Source organism: Nothoprocta perdicaria, unplaced genomic scaffold, assembly GCF_003342845.1.
Source record: "Nothoprocta perdicaria isolate Ctin4 unplaced genomic scaffold, notPer1 scaffold_142, whole genome shotgun sequence".
Lineage (NCBI taxonomy): Eukaryota > Metazoa > Chordata > Aves > Tinamiformes > Tinamidae > Nothoprocta > Nothoprocta perdicaria.
The window spans coordinates 416,086-441,141 of NW_020454561.1; the positions used below are offsets into that span (position 1 = coordinate 416,086).

At 36.4% G+C, this 25,056-nt stretch overlaps 1 protein-coding gene across 1 annotated transcript in view; it reads right to left on the reverse strand.

Annotated features, from left to right (window-relative positions):
- The window catches only part of DIAPH3 (diaphanous related formin 3), a 185,000-nt gene that overhangs the window by 120,129 nt on the left and 39,815 nt on the right, over positions 1-25,056 (reverse strand). Inside the window, exons 16-17 of the mRNA XM_026034312.1 lie at positions 24,570-24,881; positions 23,502-23,616 (exon numbers count right to left, since the gene is read on the reverse strand). Of these exons, the coding sequence (XP_025890097.1) occupies positions 23,502-23,616; positions 24,570-24,881 (427 nt within the window). The remainder of the gene's footprint in view (positions 1-23,501; positions 23,617-24,569; positions 24,882-25,056) is intronic.

The window sequence follows — 25,056 nt, forward strand, 5'->3', positions numbered from 1 at the left end:
ATTCAGAATACTAAGTAAAGATACTTTTCTTCATTTGTGTCTTTATTCAGTACATTATCAAAGTTGTTTCATGATACTTTCATTATACTTTCATTTTAATATGCATGTTCCCAGCCCTTAAATTTAAAAGGAAGGGTCTGGACTGAACATAAAACAATGAAATATTTTTCCTCTTCAGTTCCTCATTCAAGAGCCACCTTAGTTCCAATGTCTCCCTTAGCAGTTAGGTTTCTCATTGAAAGGCACATACTTGTACAATGCTGATTTAACAACCATTTAGTGACTATGACATTTCATGCAGACCTTTCTAAGAGTCATGCTTAACAAAAACAACTTTCAGATTCTCATCCCCTGAAATGTAAGCTTAAGCATTTCAAATGCCAAGTATATAAATATTTCCATAACACTTCCTAACTTTACAAAATAAATTTAAGTACAAATAGATTTATATGGCAAAATATTTTAAACCTCTAGTTTCTCCTCATAAATTCTACAAAATCTATTTATTCTACTTAGGTGGCTCTTAGAGCAAAAATTTCTGGCAATTTCAGAAGCTTTCAGCTCTAGCCTGCAGTGCAAAGGCAGCACAAGAGCAGCAGCAGACCTCTCGAGCGAGGCCTCTTCCCTGCAGTGTCCGTGATCCGACGCCTGCTCCGCTGCTCACAGAACCACAGCCTCAATCCACGGTCCCAGTATAGCAGAAGCCAGCACTTCATCCAGAAAAGGCCTGTCCACCCTTTTTCCTCAAGCTTTATTCTGACCCACGTGCTTTTACCTGCACCAGGAAGGCCAGAAGCAAGTTTGCATTTGCACCCACGTCCTGCCCTGTTAACGAAGGCTGCAGAAGCACTTGGGTCAAACAGGAAATAGGACGGGCCCTCTCCCCTGCAGCATCAGTTCTGTCAGATCCAGCTGACATTGGAATGGGATATAAGGCAAATTCATTCAATTGGTTAACACATTAAGTTATAAATAAGAAATTTACACTTTCAATTAAGTATTTCCTTTTTCTTAAAGGATATTTGTCAAAAAGTTTTATTATAATATCTTAGTATGACATAAACATTTTTCATAAATAATTTCATCTTTGTTAGCCTAAGATTTTAAAGTTAACAAGTATCATCTATATCTATAGCAAAACTGAAGACACTTCTGACAGAAAAATGGTTCCATTAAAATCTCATCTCCTTCCCTTAAACTCTGCTTTTAATTTGACTTCATAAATTCAAGATATGTTGTACGGTCTTGCCAGCACTCAGCTCTCAAAACCATTTAAACTGTTTTACTACATGTCCTTACAGATGAATAATACCTTAAGACACTCACAGAAAGACAATTTATACTAGTTATTATGCAAAAGTTATTTCACCACAAAACAGGTTTTATGCTATACAGTAAAAAGTTTCATCGGTTCTTTCTTTAAAGACGGGTATTTAAAGAGTTCAGCGTATTCTGCTATTATTTAATTCCTTCATTAACCACTGATCTCACCTTAAAAAAAACTTTTCAGTAGAAAAGCACCAGATGGAGCTGTCAATGTGATTCATCAAGTGACAGCACGCGCGCGCACACACACACACACACACACACACACACACGTACACACACACCGGTAAAAACACAGACAGAGCAAGTGCAAACAAAACGTCTGAGAGACGAGTCCCACAGCCTCACTGTGTTTGAGCGGTGCCCCCGGTGGGCGACAGGGTGCAGCCCCGGCCCAACACAGGACTGACCAGGCCCTGAGGGAAGCAGGAGCACCCAGGCCRCCATGTTGAAAGGGCCGAGGGAAACGGTGGCCATTTCATGAATTCCAGGGATGACCTGGGCCATTCCAGATGAGGCTGGAGGAGGAATCTGCACAGCACGTCCAAGGCAATGGCGTTATGCTGAATGCCCATTGGGAACAGCTACAGACTTGCAGGTAAATATCTCAGGTCTGACCCTTTGCAATAAGTTTACTTGCTCATGGTCTCAACTATAGGAAGGTGGAAGGCAAATGGTCAAGCCAACGGCAAAGAAAAGGCAGATTTTGCATCCTGCAATTTGCAGCCCAGCCTCCATCGCACTCTAATACCACTGCTGCATTCATTGGTCGTATATACTTGCCCTACACGGTGTRTAAGGGAGAAAAGATGAAAGAAAACAAGTCTACCCTTTGGCTGTGAATCATTGCAACAGGAACTTGGAGTACATTTTAATAAATATTAAATAGGAAGTACCATAATCCAAAGATCAAGTCATTGCTATTCAAAAGTACAACACAAAAATGTGAAAAGCTTACATTACCTCTGCTTTGAAATAGAGAGGTCTTTCTCTCAAAGATACATTCCTAAGTGCTCCAAAATCTCTCTGATCTGGCTGATTGAACTCATTCTCCACTTTAAACCAAAAAGAACAGGTATAAACTAATCATGAATAAAAGAAAACAGTTTTTCACCCCCTTTCTAATGCTCATCTCTTCTAAAAGAATAAGAAAATACCTTAGCACTGTATGATCTTTACTTAAAGAAGTGAAATCCATTTGAATCTTCACTTGGTAGTATCAGCAGCCTGATTAACACATCTTGAGTCTGAGACTCTAAAATGGAAAACCAGAATAAGCTCTCTCTTCTCTCCAACTCTTTTTTACTTTTTTTTTTATTATCGTTTTATTACTATTATTATTTTTCTTGGGGCAGCTAGGGAGGAGAAGGGGGAGCTGTAGCGTGCATGCGTGTGTGTGTCTATATCAGTAAAAGTGAAAATCGTAGACTCTAGATCTAACCTAAGGCTCATGTGCACACTTATAATCTGGCTTTAAGCACCTCTTCGCTTCAGCTCAGACAGCTCCAAGGAGGGGCACATTCAACTGAATGCCCTAATATAATATAAAATATATTTGAATTGACTGGTGACAAGTGAGTTTATTTTAGAAACTGTCTTGGATCATTTATTGCACTTTTTTTTCCACTTTCTTGCGACACATARGTGCCCTTGAATTCACACTGTTGGTTCTTAAAACACCACTAATATTCTCTGCCACTTTGCAAGTTGTCAAATGGTCAAGTGCTGAAAGTCTCCATATGAAAGCACAGCAGACAGATGCTAGCACAGTTACACAAAGATAGTAGGAAACTTTCAATGACTGCTACAAAAATTGAATAAAAAAGGATTACCAGTTGCTCTTCCTGACCTACACTCTTTTTGACCCATTTCTTCCAACATCATATGGAGACCCTTTGGACTATAACATGCTGCTTAACAGCAATCAAACAAGGACAGTAGCATTTAAAAACCGTATTCAAATACATTGAAATTGTTCTGTCCTATGCTGAAGTTCCTGTTTAAATACAGACAACTCATGCTACAGCTTGAATTTCGTACAAAAAAAAAGTCCTGTGGTACTTAGGCCATAGATCGTGTATGTGCTGTGAAGAATTTGAGACAGTCCAAGCTTTCCTAGAATTCATAGACTTGCAAGTCAAAGTAAAGCCTGCCAATCGTATTTAAGTACTTGGCTTTTTCCCCAAATATAATCTAATCCTATTCTATTACTCATCCAGCTTCTTGTCTGTGATATCCGACCTCCTTTGACTCAACGATGCCTCCAAAATCTGTCACCAGAGCACAAAGCCCATCCCTCTCCTAATGGATGCYGATACATCATTTAGAGACTCCTTTAATAAAGAATTCGTCTCAGAAGAGATCCTTCAGAAACAGCCTCGTTATAGCCAGACAGATTCATTTTCAGTATTCTACAGCTCCTTTTGAACTTACCTGTTTTACAAATCTGCTACCAATCCCACTCATTTTTTTTAAATGTGGCACAGTATCAAAAATTCTATTGCAGTCCACAGAGACTAAATCTACCACATTTATTTTGTTTAGAAGGGATTAGTGATTTATCTTCTCAAAAGAAGACATATTCCATCATTTCAGTCTGGCATAATTTACTTTTCATATGCTGCATCTGATCTCTTTTTCCACCTCCCTTTACATGTTTGATTATACCTCCGTGGAAATTCTGTTCAGTCATTTTGCTTGTCATTGAAATTGGACTAATAAACCTATAGTATAAAATCTCCTGTGATTTTAAATTAACTTAGAGAAGAGGTACTATAGCATTTTCCTCCCAGTCAAAAATAACTATCAAAAACTCTCGATGTTCCTTTAGTAAAATTGCATAGTAATGATGACTAAAAGTTATATAAGTCATTGCTAATCAAATAAAAGGGGTTTTTAAAACCCAAAATACAATTAAAAAAAGAACAATAATAATAACGTACTGCGGGATAAGCCAAAAGCATGGTCTTTACAGGCACAAGCAACCCAAATATTAGGCTGAAACAAAACACGGCCTTAGTCAACATTTGCATTGCTAAAGCCAAGGCTGTCAATCAGCACCCTTGTTTGCACGGTCTCAGTAGAGCACGTTGCCTCCGTCTCAACAGTCATTGCAAGGAATGCGGAAAGCCTTACTGCAGCTCCTTAACCTTCATCAACCACCACCCGTGCTCCCTCATTAATTTTCTTCATCTCACTTTCAAGCATGACGTGGTACCTACCAGAACAATAATTTGCTGATAATTGTTTGAGACAACAGCTGGACAGGCACAGTGCAGAGGTGAACTTCCTTGTAGATTATAGGGCGCCTCAATGAATTACAATTAGTTTAAAGAGTCAGCTGTCCATGTAACAGTTTTGAAAAGAAGACATTTCATTAGCAACTACAGAAATCCTAACGTACTTTAAGGCTCTAATGACACAATTGCACTGCACTTTAAGATAAACACTTCTCCAGATCACGTGACAAACATTAAAAGGTTTGAGCTAGCAGCTCAGTACAACATCGAATATTTATGAATTATGTCATTTGGCATAAACTGAAGCAGCTTATTGTGCCACTCAAAATCATCTAATTTAGATACTAATACAAAAATAAGCTATACATCCTCCAGATAACAAACCATCTTTACAAAACTCTGCTAGTATCCCTACTGTATTCCTTTGGATGAAATTTAATGTCATACCTGAATGAAATATCCATATGGGAATTCACATCATAAAGTCTGCAATGCAAAAATAAACTTCCAAGGAAAAAAGAACATATATATAAGCATATATGTATAAAAGAATGTATATACATATACCTGACTATAAATATGTATTAGTTGTATTCATAACACGCAAAAGATATTGTTTTATTCACTAATGAGATGAGAAAACAGCTATCCCAAAGCTAATCCTTCTGTCTCCTCCAGAAGGAATTTTAGTATGTATATATTTATTTTCTTTTTTTAATTTAGTAAACATTTCCCTTTTTCTGGCAAAATATTATAGGTCTCTATGCAGCAGAATTATGGTTGCTCATCCAGTTCCTTCCTCCTTCTACAAAATGATAATAATAAAAAAAATCTGTTAAGTGCTGCACTAGTGCCTGCTTTTCCCATCCAAAAAGTCAATCTCATGAAAGTCAGAGGACAGTTCTCCCTTATTATCTTTAGTTTGTTGAGGAAAGAGCAAGAGTGCAAGAGCGCACAAGGCTGTGTGCGTAGCTGGGATGGGAATATGCAAGGTGGCTCTCTTCAAGGACACAGCCACAGCTTCTACGTTCCTGTCGCACATGGCCCAGAGTTTTTTTCTAAAACACACACACACAAAAAAAAAAAAAAAAAAAAAAAAAAAAAAAAAAACCACTTTTTCGATCCCAAATCCAAATTCAAATTTCTTCAAATATTCCAAACATTTCCTGCTAGACTGGGAAGAACTAAAACTAATTGTCCACTACACAACTGCAGCAGCATAGAAATGTCTATATCTAGAAAAAAATATTTCCTTAAACACTACTCACAGTTAGAAAGCATGAAAAAATTCAGACTTTTCTTATTAATAGGTGACACATTTCTGCAGAAATTAACACATAGATGCAAAAAAGAGAAAAGTTCAGTGAYGAAAGAGGAGCTATAAAACAGGACGACTTTGGATGCCGAAAAAAAATTGCAATGGAGGATCCATCAATAACTATGTTTTGCCAAATTCTTTACCTTGGCATTAGTTAACTGTAGCAATGGCAAATAGCGTAATTTATAATGAATGTATTTGTCTCAAACCAACAAAAAAGGTAATCACTATATATTTAAGGATAAACATCAGAATTCCCTGCCTCGGTAGAAAGGGATACATGAAATGACAGTATGAGACAAAGCAATGAACCTCTTTCAAAAAGACTATTGCAGAAGGTACATTTAAGAACAGTGAGTTCAAGACTAATTTTCCCTTCTATAGAAGGCAATGTGTAATAAATACACATTGGAGGCAGTAGAGATTTCAAGTACAGATAAAAAATTTTGACCGTCAATTAAGTATTTTCTGTAGTATCCATCCCCCAAAGGCAGCACTAAGGGATATATCTGTATTGTGATGTCAGTATCACTTTCAGAAAGGCAAGTTATTCTTTAGGAAGCAAAAATTCTGAGACACGTTATTCTGAGACACCTCCACAGCTACAGATTCTACCATGAAAGCATAAATATGCCATAGTATGGTTGCCTCTGCCATTTCTAAATGAAAACAGAAAGCCACTGCGCTGCTTTGCATACGTCTTCTGCCAAAGTTGAGCATGTTGCTGTATCAGTGTGGTGCAAGACCCTTTCTCTTATCTTAGGAAATTCTGGAAGAGGAAAAGTAAACATGTACATAGAGAGCACATCTCAAGGAATTCCGCTTACTGACAAAAGCTTACTGACTCTATCTGGAGTACTGTAAGCCAATACTTCATACATCACCATTTACCTGGAAAACCATCCTGATGTTTAATAAAATGAACGCTCCTTCAAAAGCAATATGGTTCTTGGAGATGCTATCAAGAGCACTGATAAAAGCATAAATGCACTTGAAGCAACCAAGAAACATGTTATTAACATACGGATTTCTCCATAGGGCAATCACTGCTTCTTCAGCACAAATACAATCAGTTTCATTTGTTATACTTATCAAATTTACATTTACATTTACATTTACRTTTACCACGCAGTAAGTGAAGTTTTCTGGGTCCTCCAGAACATAGAAATTGACGTACTCACAATGGATTAGCCAAGGGGTGGCAGGGATCGGAGGGCTATTTTGGTTTGTTTTGATAGGACCATATTAACATAAGGCAGGAAAGGTGAGCTCTTAAAACCACTTAATCTTAGTGAGTGGTGGCTTTCCTTTTATTTATACCTATGTCCTTCATATGCATTTTATTGCCCTATTGGCTATTGTTAATCAATAGTTGTATGCATTTCATTTCACTTTAACCTCACTTGAGTTAGAGACAACTGCAAGGTAAATGTCCAAATGCATTCAGATGTCTCAGTTACTGTCTAATGTGCAGGTCTTGAGCCTATTCTGGCCGATTATACAAAGAATAACAGATGTGTCCCCACAGAAGCTGCAAAAGGTGCAAGTTGATATCAGAAGGGATACACAGTGAAGAAGTGTCCTTCAGTTATCGAACTGAGACAGGTCTCTGGCACAAGGTAACCTATTGAGAAGCATTTTTGAAGACCTTCAAAATCCCTGAGATGGTCATCACATTTCCTCCATTTAATCTGGAAAATCAGATTGTCACAGGTCCCCACTAACAATGTTCTACAGAAAAGAGAGRGCAGATGCCATCACCCATTTAAATGTTTTCTCCAGTTAGGGCTTAATTGGCTTTGAAGCATGTCCCAAGATGCAAAGATGTACACTCAAGATCTGGACAGACTTTGGGGAGGAAATTAGAGTAAGAAAGGCCACCGGGGCGGGAGGGGGAATATCTGTGCATCCTGAATGAATGAAATTTAGTCTAAAAGAGAAAAGCAAGTGCATGTGTTCATGTGGAGAATGCTTCTATTTTCTGCCTTCAGAAATAAAGACTTCTGTTCTACATTATGCAACAAATCAAGAGGTTCTTGGTCAATTGTCCTCRTATCCTGTCCTCTCTTCCCTCTGTTCCCACTAGCACAAAAGCTCCAGTACAGAAGAGAGTCTAAAGTCCACAGGCACCTAAATCTATTAGTCTGTCTCCGTTATTAAGGCAGGATGGAGACCCTCATAGTTCAGACCACAAAGTTATGAAGTCAGAGTTCTCTTTTGCAATTTCCAATTGATTCTCTTGTATATTCATCCATCCACCTAAAACATWAAGCCTTCATTTCTGACAGGGAAAAGGAGTTGCTGCCTTTCCAACCCAACTGGCAGCTAGAGGCCAAAGAAGCTTCTGTCGGGCCTCCCTGAATAGCAGCAGGGCTGAGTTCCTGCTCCCTGGAGCTGAAAGGAGAGCGGCTGTACAGCACATTCGTGCATGGAACCGTTGAGCCCCCACGTCTTCATGTCCGTTATGAAAAGGGTTCACACTAGGCTAGAAGGACCTCAATACTATACTGCATTTGACAGGGAAAAAGGGGAAAATCCTAACCCTCAATCCTCTCTGGCTGTATTTTTCCCCCCATAAAGCTCCAAGAATTTGCCTTTGCCACTGGGCAATAAGTGCCACAAGTCAACTAGTAAAAGGAGGGATATTCCAAAAGTTCCTCAAGTCCCTCGTTACTGGAGAGTTTTTGTCCTTTCAACTATTTTCAAAATGAACTATATTCAGTGTCAAAACAAATATTGAAAAGTAATGAAAAGTACTACATGTGTAGACATTGAAATTAGAAATTCTTAGGTATATTCTGGGTCTATAATGTTGGGTTTTTGTGTGTGAATGATGAGTAACAACAAAAGTCACTCATTAGTAAGTGTCTGAGACATGCACTTTACACCTGGAGTATGACTATCAATCCACTTCTATTGGAATGAAGTTTAGAATACAGTTCTGAGACTTCACAAGGTAACTTTACTAAGCTGGACCTGTTGTGGCACAAAGATGATCAATGGAGTTGCTTTCTTACATCTTCTTTCTGCATATAAATGTAAGTACAAAAACTAGAAATAAAATTGTTGTTCAGAGCTAAGAAACATAGTCTAATTTATCTCAAAATCAACATACACATGTAGCTGACATTACTCAAAGAAATAGCATATGTTCTTGTCAGTGGATAATCAAACCTATTACAGCACAGTAAACAAAATATCAAGCTTATATAAAAAGACAATTATTTCTAAGCTTACAACTGTAGCTTGTCTGAAGATTTTGCAGAAAACAATCCTACCGTATGCATTAATGCAACCTACAAAATATTACATTGTAATTTCATTCTGAGAGCTACCACGATAAAAAACTTTTACAGGGAGAACTGATCCCATGGTTCAGAAGAGCATTTGTTGGTTAGAAAGTATAATTTCTTTAATTCTCTAAGGGATTATTTAGAAGCACAACTATAACATGCAATTTATTTAAAAAAGGTCATTGCTTTTGAGACTTAAAGAAAACAAAAAAAGCTGTTATGTGTGTTTAAAGTTCTTTCAACACACATTAATATAAAGTTCTGTGTTAATAATTGAAACAAAGATCTGAACTGACAGTTCTAAACTACAATGAGGGTGGGGAGGGCTGTTAGGTATTTAAGCCTCATAACATTTAAAACCATTGCGTATATATTAAGCATATGCCAAACAGTGAGTTGCATCGAGAAAGACTAATTAGTAAGTTATTCATTATGAAGTTAATATTTGTTTCTCATAAGACTTTAATAATGAGTAAGGTATAGAGTCTTATTTAAATATTCAAAGGCCAAAAAAAGGCATAATAGAGGGTGAAGAAAGATCTAAAACAGCAACTTCAGGTTGCTATGGTGAAGAAGGAGCAGCAACTCACAGTGCCATTTGGATACACAGCAAAAGGATGTGATGCAAATATCCAACAAGACACTAAAACAACTGGTTTTCTGTAGTAGGAAATGTATAATAAAAATCTGAAGATACAGGACTATACTGAAAATTAATGAGAAATCTGAAATAGTGCAAAGCCACATGCATTTAGCTTATCATGACTACTTCTATGAGAACGTGACAGCACCAAATATAATTCCAGATCTTTATTAAGTTTTTGTTAGGCAAGTGATCTTACTGACTACAAAAGAACAGTTTAGAGATAAACTGCATGTTATGTTAATTTTACATTGTGGCCCTTAAGAACTAATGTATTACTAAAATAAAYCAGTTTGCTTTCAGGTTTAATTTAAATCACCTCAGACATTATGCAAAAGGATAAATTTAAACAAATGCTGAAATACAGAAAAAATACAATCTCAAATTCAAATTACTAAACTACAATTTTTTTCTATACTTATTAGTTTCAGTTCAAAGAGCAAAACATCCAATTCTGATCTATGCATTCTTAAAATTACAGTTTCCTTGCAGAAAAAGGATGAAATTCAAATAATGTAGAAGCTAAAAGAGTTAGAAAATGGATATTAATAACAGAAGCCGTAATATTTCAAATTTATTATTGAAATTTATTCGAGCACAGAGAACATGGTTTCATAAACCACATGCTGATTTTTTAAAACGTGTTTTTCCAATGTAAGCTCAAAAGAGCAATAATGGAAAAAATCAACTATGGTAAATTTAAAAATAAAAAAATCTTTTTTCTTCTGTAATAAAGAGTGAGCTTTTACAGCACATATTTGCTTCCCTAAAAGAAAGCTACATCCCATCTTAACTACGTTATACTAGGTGCAGGGAAAGCATTTTCCATACAAACTGGAGAAAGTTGCTTGCATTTGGAATATGCCAAGTACCCATCTATTGACTCAAAAGCAGTTTATGGGTTTAAGTCTTCAAGGTCCAAGATGGGAATATCTTTTTCTCTCCGAAGCCCAGATTATATTGCACATACACACGTTTTTCAAAGAAAAAAAATTCTTAAGAAACTTTGATCTGACATATGAAGCTTAATATATAAGTAACAACCATATTAAGGTAAAATAAGAGTTGAACAAGAGAACACCTTGGAAAAAAACTGTCAAAATTGTGTGAAGAAAAATCAAGTAATAAAAGGTCATAAAATATTTGTTCATAGAAAACAGCATTAACATATCTTTCAAACAAGCTAGCAGACAATAAACAATGAATTAATTCATTTTTAAATCTAGTAAAAAATCTTAATGAAAGCCAAACCTCTAGAGTGCAACAGAGTACTCTTAGAATAAACAAATTGCATATATAAACATATAATTCTAAATTAAGTGTCCATTAAGGTCACACAAAGCCTTGATGCTGCTAGAGCTGCCGTATCTAATAAGTAACTCAGGCATCACAAAACAGCCTTAACTTCTTGAGAGGTGAATATAAACAATGCAGTCCACATTCTGTAGGAAAAAAAACTTAATTAAATAGTAGAAGAACCGCCTTGCACAGACCTCTGTACTGTAACTCCTTAGCAAGCCAGGTTAATAGCTACRTAATTTATAATGGGCATTTAATAACTACCACGAATACTAGGCTTTCAGTGACACACTGMATATTAAGAGTCAACTTTCTGACAGCTGCTTGTGGACCTCACTCTGAACACTGAGTTCCGAGATGTTCATTAAACTGAAAGGGGCATTCATTCCTAWTTTTTTTTCATGGGAAGTTATATTTTCTCCCCAATTTCTGTTCCCTCTTTTGACATAGAGCCCTAGAAATTACTTTACACTTTACAGAACACTGTAGTGCCTGGATCATGGCAGAGTCTCTGCCACCTTAAACTGTCCTCTTAGTTATCACTTTAAAACTACTTCCAAAGGAAGTGTTTAAATAATATTAGAAATTAAGGAGCAAGAGGCATGAAATATTGCAAGAAGTAGTTTTTATCTGGTTTCGTTAAACAGATGAAGTAGATAACACATTATAGGACTTATACAGTCCTATACAGGACCTGCTGTATTCAAGTTGAAACTGTTGGATTTACAAAAATGTTGAAGTTTGGGAAAATTCCACCACCTTTTACACCAAATCACAAGATCACTTTCGACATGCTTAAAGGTTGCCTTTGCCATTAACAATGGTTAAGACACGATTATTAGGAAGATATGATATTAGCAATACTTAATGAGGTTTTGAAAGTTGCAAGGCATTGTGTGTCAAACAAAAGATTATACTATTACAGGATACACTGCTTAAGCATCTGAATTACACTGTTAAGCATTCTCATGGTCATCAAATTAAGCGCTAAGCTCTTGTAGGCTCAAGCCATAACAAGATTGCAACTGAAGGCAAATGAGGCTTACTTTCATTTAGATTGTATGTTTTAAAATACTCTAATAAGCCAATTATTCAAGGCTGTTCGAAAGATTACCCATTTCAAGTATTGATTTTGAACATTTAATATAGAAATAATAATAATAATAAGGACTAAGAAAAACATATAAAATTAGTCAATGGCCATTTGTTCAATTTTATGGTTCTATAGACTATCAACCTAAGTTTTGTTTTTCTTGAAGAAAAGCCTTGTAAGATGGAGTGGAAAGGAACCTAACAAAACAGAAAAGACAATAAGCACTTACACTATTAATTAGTAGCTGAGGTCACAATTAATTCATTAGAAAAGCACTAAGTTACAAAATATAACAGATGCAATGTCTATATCCATAATATTTCCATGAAGGTATGTAGAATACGAGGAAATCACATCATCTGCCTTTAGGCGCCAGTATATTCAGGTACCAAATTACCTTTTTTCCTTTGAAATAAAAGGACTGTTGTGTACCACTTGTATAACAATGCTCGGTAAATTACAGCTGTGGTTTCTTATTGCAAAATATTTATTAAATAGAAATAATATTTTCAACACCCTAGAAGTAAGACAAATTACTAAATTCCCTGTTCTAGTATACACACACACACACACATAAGCATGCATGTGTATTCATATTAAAATGCAACATTTTGTGGGATGAGGGGAGTTAATACTGATAGAGTTATTACAGACGGCACCAGCTTCAGTTATTTTAAATTAAAAAAATTAATAAAATGGGAAAAACAACAAGTAACTTTCTTACAGTTGTTTCCGATACAGAGACCACGCCAGCTTCTCCAGAAGCATAGGCCTTTTCTGGTCCCATGGCACAGTAAAACCTGCTTGATTCCTGCTGGGATTATGGAAGCAAGACGCCCATTCCCCCAGGAAGCGCAGCGCAACCCTGCGCTCCTGCATCCCGGAGAACCCGGCTGCCCTGAGTGCTTTTACACAACAGCCCTAGCTTCCTTCGGCCTCTTCCAGGGCATCTACACAAAGTTCTTCAGTACCAAAGTGGGCTGTGCCCAATGGAAAGCTTTTATTTTGCATCAAGAAAAACTGGAAAATCTTGTCCAATTTTACAATGTTGGAGGCAGTATTCATACTTCTCCAGTGAATCCCTGTTCAACACCAGCCTCCTGAACATAAACCCTTAAATCCTCCCTTCAAACAGTTGCACACACTCTATGATTGCTATTTATTTATACTATTTGCTGTATTCAGACATACTAAAATCACACAKAAAAAAAAAGCTTTTAAAAGCTTTTTTTCCTACTTCCATGTCCACTTTTGTGTTGTGCTCTGCCTTTTGAGCATTTGTCCCACATTTTGGAGCCTATTTTTCATAACTGGTATCTGACAAGGTCATAAACTACACAAAAAGCCATGAGCAGAATTTCCAGGAAAACTTACAGTATATTAAATAACTAATAACACTAAAACACCATATATAACTTGAGCACTATCTACCTGTAGCCTTTTAAAATAACAAATTTGTCTGCTTATTCAAAGCACTTAACAGCACCATAAAGCCTACAAGAAAGATAAATGCTATTCATTTGTACTCAGCAACATGTGGTATGTAGTAATGTTAAATGTTATAAGAGCAGTAATTCCCAGAATTGAAACCCAAGTGAAGTTTAAAAACTATTCATTTAGCTAATGCAAAAATATAATTGTTATATAAAGAAAATCTGTTTTCTGTAATTCAATTGAAAAGTATCCCTACACACTAAATGTGCCCAAGTCACCTCAGCTTTTTCCCTGGAACTGGAAAGCATAAGAGCAGCAGGCAGCAACATAGCTGAGCAAAGGCACGATCTGCAACATGATTTTACCAGAAAGCATAAGCATTCCCATCTTAGAACAGTATTAATATACCTGCACGTTAAAAGTTGGTAATTGCTTTATCATAAAAACCTAAGAGTAGAATCATATAGTGAATTAAAAAATATTTAGTTATATGAATTAGTTATGAATTTCTCATTCATAAGAGTACATTTTCTATTAGTTCATTGCCTAAATGCTAAAAAATATTTAAATATGTTCAAAGATTTTGAATGAGGAATAATATCCCTTCACAAGGACATGACAATTCTTTAAATAAAATAGAAACAACAAAAGCATTCCCTAATGTGAAAAGCAAATATAAAATCAAAGATATAAAGAAGAGTCAGGTAGGAGACTAGGTTCTGAGTTACAGGATGCATCCTGTTAATTTCAGTGAAAATAGGAACTCATAGGAAAAAACATTGATCTTACTTTCGCAAAGAAGAAACAAACTTTCCGTTTTAAACCATGCCTGTCTGTCTGCCYGTTCCAAGTTTGTTACCCCTTCATGGGTGCAAAAGTACAAGCAAAAGTTGCAACCAAAGTTAATAAATATTAGGAGTTCTCTCTCCTCTTTTACCGAATCAGCAGCAGATCCTCAGTCACAGAGATCATTTACTGTGCTATGACACACTCTTGTGGTACATTAAGGAATGAAGTGATCTGCCAATCATAAACGAAAAAGCAATTCCAACTGGGACAGCATCCACTGCAAATGTTTTAAGATAGAAGACATGAAAATATTATATTAAAAAGGGAATGGGAAAGATCTGTATCATTCATTCTTGCTAATGTTTTGCCAATACCTTCACATTTTATTTGAGACTAAACCATGTTGAGAAAGATCAGCATTCACCTGGGTTTCTCTCACAGGCCTCAGACCATGGCATTAAACACCACAGCCTGTTGAAGGAAGGGCTGGTCTTCACTCACAGACTTCATGCCTCCGTTTATCACTACTGCTTCCATTCCACAGGATATTAAAGGAGTCATTGGGCTCACACTGCCATTGGATGTTGCTACTAATAGCAAACTTGTTTCCCTGGCTTTCTTGCAACTAGTGATCTAACCCCCTTTGCTTTTACCTAACCCCCTTTGCTTTTATCTAACCCCCTTTGCTTTTAGCTGTCTCTGGTGTTGATTTCTCCCCCCAGTAGTGTTATAGATCTGCTGAACTCCACCGGCCAAGATACCTCCAGCAAGGTGCAATCGAGCCTCGAATCCCAGCTCCCCTTCGCATGTTCCAGTTACATCTGCACCCCATCTTTGATCACTGCTTTCATCCGTAATTTTGCTGAACATTCAGTTGCTTTTCCCATCTTCCTGCTGTTTCCAACTGAGGACCCAATTCTTTGGGATTTTATACCGAAATGCCAACAACAGAGAGCAGCTTTCTGGAGCACGTGCACCAAGGAGGTTGCAGCCAGATTTGAAATCCCCCTAGGCCCAATCAATGCCCTCGGCATGAACAACAAAATGTAGGCATAAGCAGCCACCCTAAGTAGGATCTTGCTGCCCTGGAAATCTTAGAAAGAAATAATAGTAACAGTGAAAACAGCATCAGTGATTTGCAATAGGCAGAAGATGCTGACAGCTCGTCCGCCTGAGGACACACCAGCATTTGTTAGTGGATCTTTCCTTTCTCTGTAGGCCAAGATCCCAGAAGGGTTTTGGAAACCTAAACATTCTCCTTCTGTGTGACAGACCTGATAAAAAAAAACATTCCACTGATGTATCTGGGGCCTTAAACAATGAAAATAAAGAAAAAACAAGCAGTTTGCAGAACATCCAACTAGACTCATTCTGTACAAGTGAACCTTTTGCAGTAGCTCCAATTAAAACTGAACAAATTATTAAAAATCAGTAATTCTTACTATTTCAGATCAATTATATTTTAGAATCATAGAATCACAGAATGCTTAAGGTTGGAGGGAACCTCTAGAGGTCATCTAGTCCAGCTCCCTACACACACAGGGTCACCTAGACAATTTTCTTCATCCTTACACAGTTTCAGCAATTGGTTTGCTATTAAGGGCAAAAAACAAATCTGTAAGAACTTTATGGTACAGATGCAGTTTATTGTCATTGCCTTTTTCATACAGGGTATTTATAAAGGGACCCTTGAGTGAGTCTCCTATGCATCTACCAAGGCAAGCTACCTGCAGCATCTGTTTAGAACCAGGAAGCCACGTGAGAAGTTTATCTTGGAGATACCAACTGGATTTCAGAAAAGCAGCCTGCATTTCAAATGTTCCCATGAAGTAACCAGCTTAGTTTTCTTTATATAAGACTCCACTTAATTAAGAAAATAAACCAGGCATTAGGTAAGATCAGATCATGTTTGTCAAGAGCTAACGGATAAAAAGGTATGCACAGTCCCATTGGGTAGGGAAAGCAAATGATCCTAACCGCTCTATTTATGAATAAATTTAATGATTTGTTAAAGATATTGGTCCATCAAAACCAAACCAAACTCTAAGTCAAAGGTTCTGCCATAAATACTGCAACTTTCTGCATGGCAAACCAGTGTCTTCGACCAAATCTTTTTTCTATAGCTGCAGAATCAGAAGTTACTGCACCATTAAAAACATAATATCCTTGCTTTTTGTTTGTTTGTTTTCAATATATGAATTGTCCTTAAAGTAAATCTTCTTTGAATCAAGCCATTCACTGAGAAACTAAAAGGTAGATTCTTTGAAGGGAAAAGAAAACCCTCATGTAAAAAAATTGAATGTTAATAATTTTCATCAACAGTGACTTTGAAAGTTTGCCAGTAAGGTTTGCCAAAAATTTCCTTTCTTGCATTCAAATTATTTTTCTAAGCTCCTGGTGAAGAAAAGACAATGAAAGGACTGTTGTAATGAAGATATTATTGCACTCAAATATAGTGCTGCCTTCAGTCTGATATCAATGCTTGTAACACAAGATTAGAAATACATTAAAAGCACTGAGTGCATAAACATGTAAAAAAAGACTTAAATAAGAAGAAAACATGCAAATAGGTTTCTAAAATTTTAAAYGCTGTGTGTAATATTAAACAAGAGCAAATTAATTCTTGAAAGACCCTTGCAATTAAAGAGACAAAAATATGAGATGTTAGGGTCACAGAAAAATAACCATTTTTCATGTAAAAAATGATTAAGTTGATCAAGGGCATCATGATTTCCGTTTTGTTTGTTTCTTAACTTGCATTTTGTTTGCCAAACCTGTTTTTTCATTCCATTGGCATTTATTTCTTTAAGTCATATGACATCTAGGAGCAAAGTTTTTTTCCCACTAAGTCCCCCCACCCAAACTGACAAACATTCACTAATAACCTAAACCAAATCCACACCAACGTACTGCCAGCTCCCATTCCCCCATCATCATCTTATTTTTTTTTCCCTTTTTTTTTCCCACTTCTCAGTGGTTTGACAGGTAGGAAATGAATATCCAATATGTTAAATAAATAAATAAATATATATAGACAGACAGTTCTGCTGGTTTTCTAAAYCTTCTCTAAGGACAAAAAAACAAGAGCACAAATATCTTTTAAAGGAAGGGAAAAAAAAGACTGAAGCACAAGATGACAGACAAAAAAAAATAGTTCTAAAATGTGTGCTGAAAGCAGAATTAATATCCCATTAGCCTACTAGGACCTTTCTAAAAGATACAAGCACTCATCGGAGACAGCATGCTACCTACAATTACATCAAGAAACAAAGAAATCATAATAAAAAAGGAATAACAGAAAAAAAATACTTACATMGTTACATATTTCTTAACTGTTAACAACAGTGAGAGCACTCTCTCTAGTTTTTTTTTTTCTTAAACTATTATTTCTGCTCATAGATTGCCTCCTTTCCACTACTCTACTAGAATAATGTGCAGATTTTTGCTAATAATTTGGATCTACAGATCCAGGCTCTGAGGTTAGGTACTCATGGCCCAGTCACTGAATTCAGGGGACAGTTCATCTCAAACTGCCATAAAAGAAAATCAACTAAAATCCCACAAGCTATAGCTTATTTATTTTCATATATGTATATATTTATAGATGTATTTATATATATAATGCTATAAAATATAAATATATTTATTATGTATATATAAAATAAATGACATTGTCACAGATTATTCTACYCATTAGCTACAAACACAAGAGAAAAACAATGTTAAAGATCACATGTTAATGCTCTCCTCCAACTTTTAATAATTATTTTCCATATATTTTGGAAGAGGGGATGTAAACTACATACAAAAGTCATGTTTTAGGAGTTATTCACATTCCACTTTTATTAGATGTGTCAGTCTGAAAAACTAAGTTTTCCCCTGTCCATATTAAGCATTAGTAAAAGAACGTGCCAATTTTTTTTCCCCTTCAAAATATTAAAAAAGATTGTATTTTGAGAATGTGTTGATATTATTAGAAAAAAAAAAGATTCATTAACAGTCTGACTGTTTCAGACTCTCTCTTAGAGAAATGTAAAATATATATATATATAATCTATAAGAGAGAGTCTGAAACAGTCACATATTTACAGGCTGCAGGTACCTAAGGCCTGTGCTAATGATCAGGTTCATCTGCCCACTGCAAAGAGGCTCCTGAAAACCTGAAAATCACTTGCCAAGACATCTGACAAAGACTATGGAAAATTCAGTGCAACCCCTGACGCTGCTGCTCTCCCTTAAACCCTTTTTGGTTTATTCCTTTACCCCAGGGCAGCATCTCTGCTGCTTCATTGGTAGCTGCTCATTTCTGCCTTCTAGATATAGCAAATAGCAAGAGCGCCTGTTTATGGATGTGCCCATCCTRGAGTGAAGACATTGTCCAATAGTCACCTCAAACTTGCCGTTAGCTTGATCCATACTACGGCAAAAAGCAAACAAAAGCATTTATACCAATCATCCAAAGCAGTGCCAATGTGTTTTAAAAAATAAAAATTAAAAAAAAAATCATGCTTATCTACACTATGATTAAATACTCAGTTTTCCCTTTGAAAAGGGGGCTCCCTACATAAATACCTATGAAGGCCACCTTTCTAATGCCTAACTAGCTGCATGATTTATACCCAAGTTTTTAATCATTGAAACGAACCCTTTCAGAATGCAACATAACTACAGACTCWAACAATCTCTGAGACCCTACCCAATTGTCTGCTTATACTAATCTACTATCTACTAATATTTTAGCCACGATTAAGATTTTTCCTTTCCCTGCAGATTTAACAATCATGTTATTAGCCCAGGTGTCATTTCTTCTATTTGACTAGTTAAGCATGTCCTCCTTGTATCACCAGAAAGCCTCAGAGAAGTCTGTCACAACTAGAAAGAACAGAAAATAAAACAGAGRGAACTACAGTGACCTTTTCAAGCACCTGCCAGCAGAGAAGAGCTTTATTTGTGAATGATCAACTCTCCACAAGCCCTGCAGTGACGGGATCATTTGGGCAAACATTCCCATTTTACATATCATTCTTCTTTTCTTCTTCCCTATGATATTGCCTTTAACTGTCTTATGAATCAAACTTTCCCTCAACGTTTTTTTTTTTCTTTTTCTTTTTAAAAAATCAAATCGCTTCAGTTGGGCTTTTTTGAATGACAATGCAGCGTTTTCTGAGCAGCCACGAGGTTGCTGGCAGGCAAGGAAATCTTGTCTGCTTGATCATTCGCCTCTTTCATCAAGCTCCCCATCCTGCAGTTCAATACCTGGATGTTGGATTTCCTTGGCTTGTTCCCTCTCGGAACAACATTAAGATTGTGATCACTACACAAAGAGCAGCTGTCACTTGATAYGAAGCGTTCTTGTTTCCCCATCTTATGTTTTAGGCTTCAGACAATACAAAAAGCACATGTAAGCTGTGCTCCAGCTCTGCTGCTCAGTATTTCACACGTCAGTCAACTATAAATCATCTACTTGGTTTCATGTTTTCAAAGAATAAGAGCATGTAAGCTATTTCTTTGATACCAGTGGTGCCAAGAAAAACTTTGCTTCACATTTATACACTGATCTGCAACCATGAATGTAATCCTGGTTAATCTTAAAACACTTCCTATCTCGTCACCTCTTTCTCCTTCAAGCCTCAACATATCTTGGTACCACATTTGTCCTTCCGCCCACAAACCGAACTGTTGTCCACATACTAAGAACACCAGTGCAGACCATCCACATTCACTTTATTTTGGAAGTTTCTCAATTAGCAACATTTTTTTTCCTACCTAATTATAAAAACAATCTGGGCAGGACCATACATGTACAGTGGTGTCCACAGGACAGTGATTTTTTTTTCCTTACTTATATTCTTTCAACTGCTGACACAAACTAGTAATTCCAGTGTTTTATTTCAGTGCCAGGGCATCTCACAATAAATTAAAATATTGGGGGGGGTCGGGAGGGGGAAGAGAGGAGAAAGCATACATGCACTTTTCAGTCATAATCCAATCTTTGAAATAATTGCATTGAAAATATTCTAAATTGATCGATACTTCCAGACTTTGAACTAATATTCTCCTCCCACAACCCATACATAGCAGAGAATCTTTCAAGTTCTTTATGACAAATGAGTAGGTTTTCCATTTAGCCCTTGCAACTCTATTTGAAAACACGTATTTCTTTAAGAATACAAACGTATATTGAATTATAAAGAGCACTTTCCAACAAATTACACCCTTTTCCAATAATTTGCTACAAGACTATGGTCAGTCACTGATGTTCAGGCATTAATTCAACTTAAAAATGTTATTACATTTGCAGAATGGTTCAATTTCTGGAAAGTGACTAATATGCCTTTATAACAAATAGGAAATTAAGTGAAATTATCTCATTCCACCCATAGCTCCTTAAGAGGACTCACAACCATTAATCAAGTGTTTTTTTTGTTTGCTTTAGATTAAAAGAAGAGAACAACTTAAAAACTTGAAGAGAAGTGGTTAATTCACCTCTATTCCTCTCCTCCCTCAGGGAGAGGTTACATGGTTTTAGGCTCCCCAGTCCAAGACAAGTTAAGAAGATTAGAGGACAGAAAATTACAGTGTGCAAGAGCGTAGAGGCTCTGCTTTAACAGAGGGTCCAACCAGGTGACCTCTACAGATCCCTTCCAGCCTAAGTAATTCTACAAATATATGGCCATCTCTTCGACCTTCATGACGCTGTCAGGAGTTAATTTTGATCGTGAACAATCTTTATTTTAAGCTACTGGTTGGTACTTTTCCTACAGTCTTAAACCAGAATCATTTTACTTCTTCGCACTTGTAGTAATACTGCTCTCACATCTCTATTACCATCTTTATTTTCTATTCATCACCGAAAACCTCTATACTAAAATCTGCTAAAGCTTAGAATGTATTCTATTCTATACTATTCTCTAGTAGAAATTCCTCAGTGAATTATACATGTATACATAAGACTTCCTCTTCTGGATCAAAGCTTTTGTAACATCAGCTGTTAATGCACAGCAACTGAACCTGCAAGTACTTCAATCTAGTTTTACTTATCAGAATAAAAATCACTTGAACCATCACTGAAAATTCTGGTTCCTGCTTTCTCAGTTAGATACCCCCTTTCTATATAACAACAACAACAAAGACAAACAAAAAAAGAATACGTAAGCAGACCCTTCAGCACAGTTGAAGCCAGCTCATGCTCTCAATTCCGTCATTCGGCTATAGAATCATTTTAAAATCCTCTTGATTTCCTGGTGTCAGAGACAAAACTTTAGAGCTTTTTAGAAGAGACAAGGACCGTTCCCAAATTCAGTGCAGTGAATAGCTCAATGATTCTCAGTCGGAAAGGATGATGCTGAATCTCCTCAAGACTGAGAAGGGTAGAAAATAGAGGTATCCAATTTCTTTGACAAGTGGTGTTCTCACTAATAATTTATATGTAAGCTACAAAGAAGCATCTCCTCTCCCCAAGGTCCTGAGAACAGAAACAGTTTCTGCGGCCTAATTTGTACTTAAATTTGCCCTGCTACCAAGACAGACACCAACAAATCCAGCAGTGTCTATCTATGTGTTTAAGCTATTTTGTGTGAACCACTCACTTGAACAAAGGTTAAATTCAGCTTCATGTTGCTATTTAGACATCTACTTACTTGTCTAAATACATATTTGCTGCCTCCATCTCCTTCAGAAAATGAAACACATTCTTGTATCACCCAGGTGACAATCATTCCAAAAATTAAAAGCTATAAGTCCCATATGCTTAAAAAAATATGTTAGGTTTGCTTTGTTAAGTTTTATCAAATCTRTGTATCAGAACCAACTAGTCCATTMAGTCACACTTCGAGGGGATATTAATCTCATTAACTGTAATGTTCCTGCTGCCTGTGGAGATTCACAGTCTTCTGAGATATTGACATGTCTGGCATCAATACCCCAAGTTTTGTTGTTTAATTACAGACAGGAAACAGCCTTTCCTCTAGTGACCTCCTAAACTCTCCACCTTATTAAATCAGGGAAATTTATTAAGAATTCTCGTAATGCTATAAAGAGAACAATCTCTTTACACAACAAKTCTCTCTCAGACTTTTTCTAGTAGATTCAAGCAAAAATGTTTATGATCTATGAGATTTAACATTAATAAATTGTAATTCCCTACCCAGTAAAATCACAGCTGAAGTATTTGAAACATTAAAAAGCTACTTTGCCTTAAAAAGGCTGCAGAGTTCTTGTTACTCAAAWAAATTCCCAAGACAGCAAAGTGTAAGGAGGAAAAAAAAAAAAGAAAAAGAGGGGGTGGTTGAGCACCCTTTGCACTACACTACATATTTCATTCTAAATTATTTTAAAACAGACATATATAATAATTTGTTTTCCATCTGGAAAATTGAAAATCTGAAAATGAATTAATCATTGCACCCTTTTGGCTGTTCTGAAGCAGCAAGTCTCTGATAGCAATCAAAGGGAAAAAAAAGTGACAAGAAATAACAGTGGAAATTTGTATATTTTATATATGGGCTAGAAGCAGCCTAAATTACTAACAAGACTACTTTCTTCTAAAAAAGGACAAAGAAGTTTAAAGCCAGGAGCACTTTAAAGAGTTTGCTCTTCCACAAGGTTGTAAAAGCTGATCCAAGAAGAAACTAAGCAAAACATCATGGGAGAGCTATGGTTGCTACATGCTTAAAAGAAATAAAAATTTCTAATTGAAAAGGAATTGGAGCAAATCAATTGGCTCATGCATTCTAAAGATAAACATACCACTGTCTGGATTCTAGACTGGTCATAGTACACTGTCAATATTTGATAAATGATTTTTCAAAATTGATCAAATGTAAAGTACAACATATCAAGGGGCCATTTTTTTTGACTTTTTTGTAAAGCTTTCCTTTTAAGTCATAAAATTTTTATTGTTTTGTGAGTAGAAGTTCAATGTTATTTCTTTAAGCAGGTTGGGATTTTCATTTTTTCCCCTCACATATTCCTTAAAAAAAAAAGAACAGTAATGCTATATACAGAATTATTTCATGTAGTATTTAAAAYCATTAAAAGAAGAAAATTAAAGCAATCATTTACTTACCCTTCTTTTGACAACAAAAYGTAAGTTCCAATTTGCAAAGCATGTCAGCATTCTCATATTTGTCCTCTTCTGCCTTAACCCAAAAACAGGATTCTGTCATTTCCTGAGGTCTGATCTATAAAAAAAGAAAGAGAACAAAACATTTATTAATCACATTCTTTTAAGGCAACATATTAACACAGAGTCTTGATTGTTTTTACACTGAAAAACATTTAATTTATAAAATACATCTATAGAACAAGGGTAACTGTAGAACGCAGACTGTTCAGAGGTCTGTAAAACACATCAAGTATTGGTACAGGTAAACAACTCATCTTTAGAATTTGATAAAGTGCTTCTGATTCAAGATAATAAAGCTTATAGGAAGTAYTTTTAGACAAAACGATTCTGTCGACCAGCACTGACAGAATAATCTCTTACCCAAGGTCTAAGCACAACAAACTCTTTTTGGTTTAGATTTTAAACTTAAGTTTTAAGTCATCTCTGAACACATCAATCAACACACATTTTTTAACTGAGGCTTTGATTGTTTTATAAAAAACTTAAGTTCTTTAAATTGMCTTATTTGGAGCCAAGTAGCTATAGTTTCCAAAACTCAACTGATTATTCCAGAGTAGAAAAGACATTATATTTTTAAGTATTAGAACTTTATACGAGTACATCCACACCAAGGACAAATGCAGAAACTTGCAGCRTTTCTTCCCACAGCCCAGACTTGATAGTTGTACAGACGCAAAACACTTGTCTTGGAGTATCAGTCCAGTACAGTGAATCATCCAGCATAAGCAGCTTCCTACAAGATCAGTTGAAGCAGCACCCAAGATGCAAGATGGCATCAAGACTGTATTATTTCTCAAGCAGACCTGGCTTATCCATATGACCTCCCCGGATGATTAATCAGAGCAGTGTAGTTTTCAAAAAGCAATAAAACTAATGTAAAGGCATAAAGTCTTCACATGAGTTCCTACATAATACTGATTTATCAGTTACTCAAGATATGATTGTCAGAAATAAGACAAAGTTCTATGTTATATTCTACACGAGAATTTTACCATTAATCAGCCTTACCTTAGACCAGTTGAATCTCTTCATGGTAATTTCAGGCCTGAATTCTTTCTTAGGCCTCAGCCCGAAGGGCAAAGCGTGGGGAGGCGGCGATGGCTGCGGCCCAGGCAGGCCTGGGGGAGGCGGTGGCGGAGGGATTCCCAGGCCCTTCATGGATGGGGGAAGGGGCGGCGGCGGTGGTGGCGGTGGGATTGCTCCATTAGAAGGCAGCGGTGGAGGAGGGGGAGGCAACTGATGTGGTCCTGCAGCTTCCAGGGCCGCCACCGACGCGTCTCCACGTGGGGATGGCAGAAATCCGGGCGGCAAGGAGCCATACTGGCAAGGAAAAACATCCAGGACTTTTAATAAAAAACACATCATAAAAGCTAGAGTTTGAGAGTTAAATCCAGAAGCCACTGGCTTTAGGATTTTACAGTATGGAGACTTTCAATTACAAGTGGATATTCAGAACACAAAGCGCATGGAATAATGAAAAACTGCAGTGTAGCCC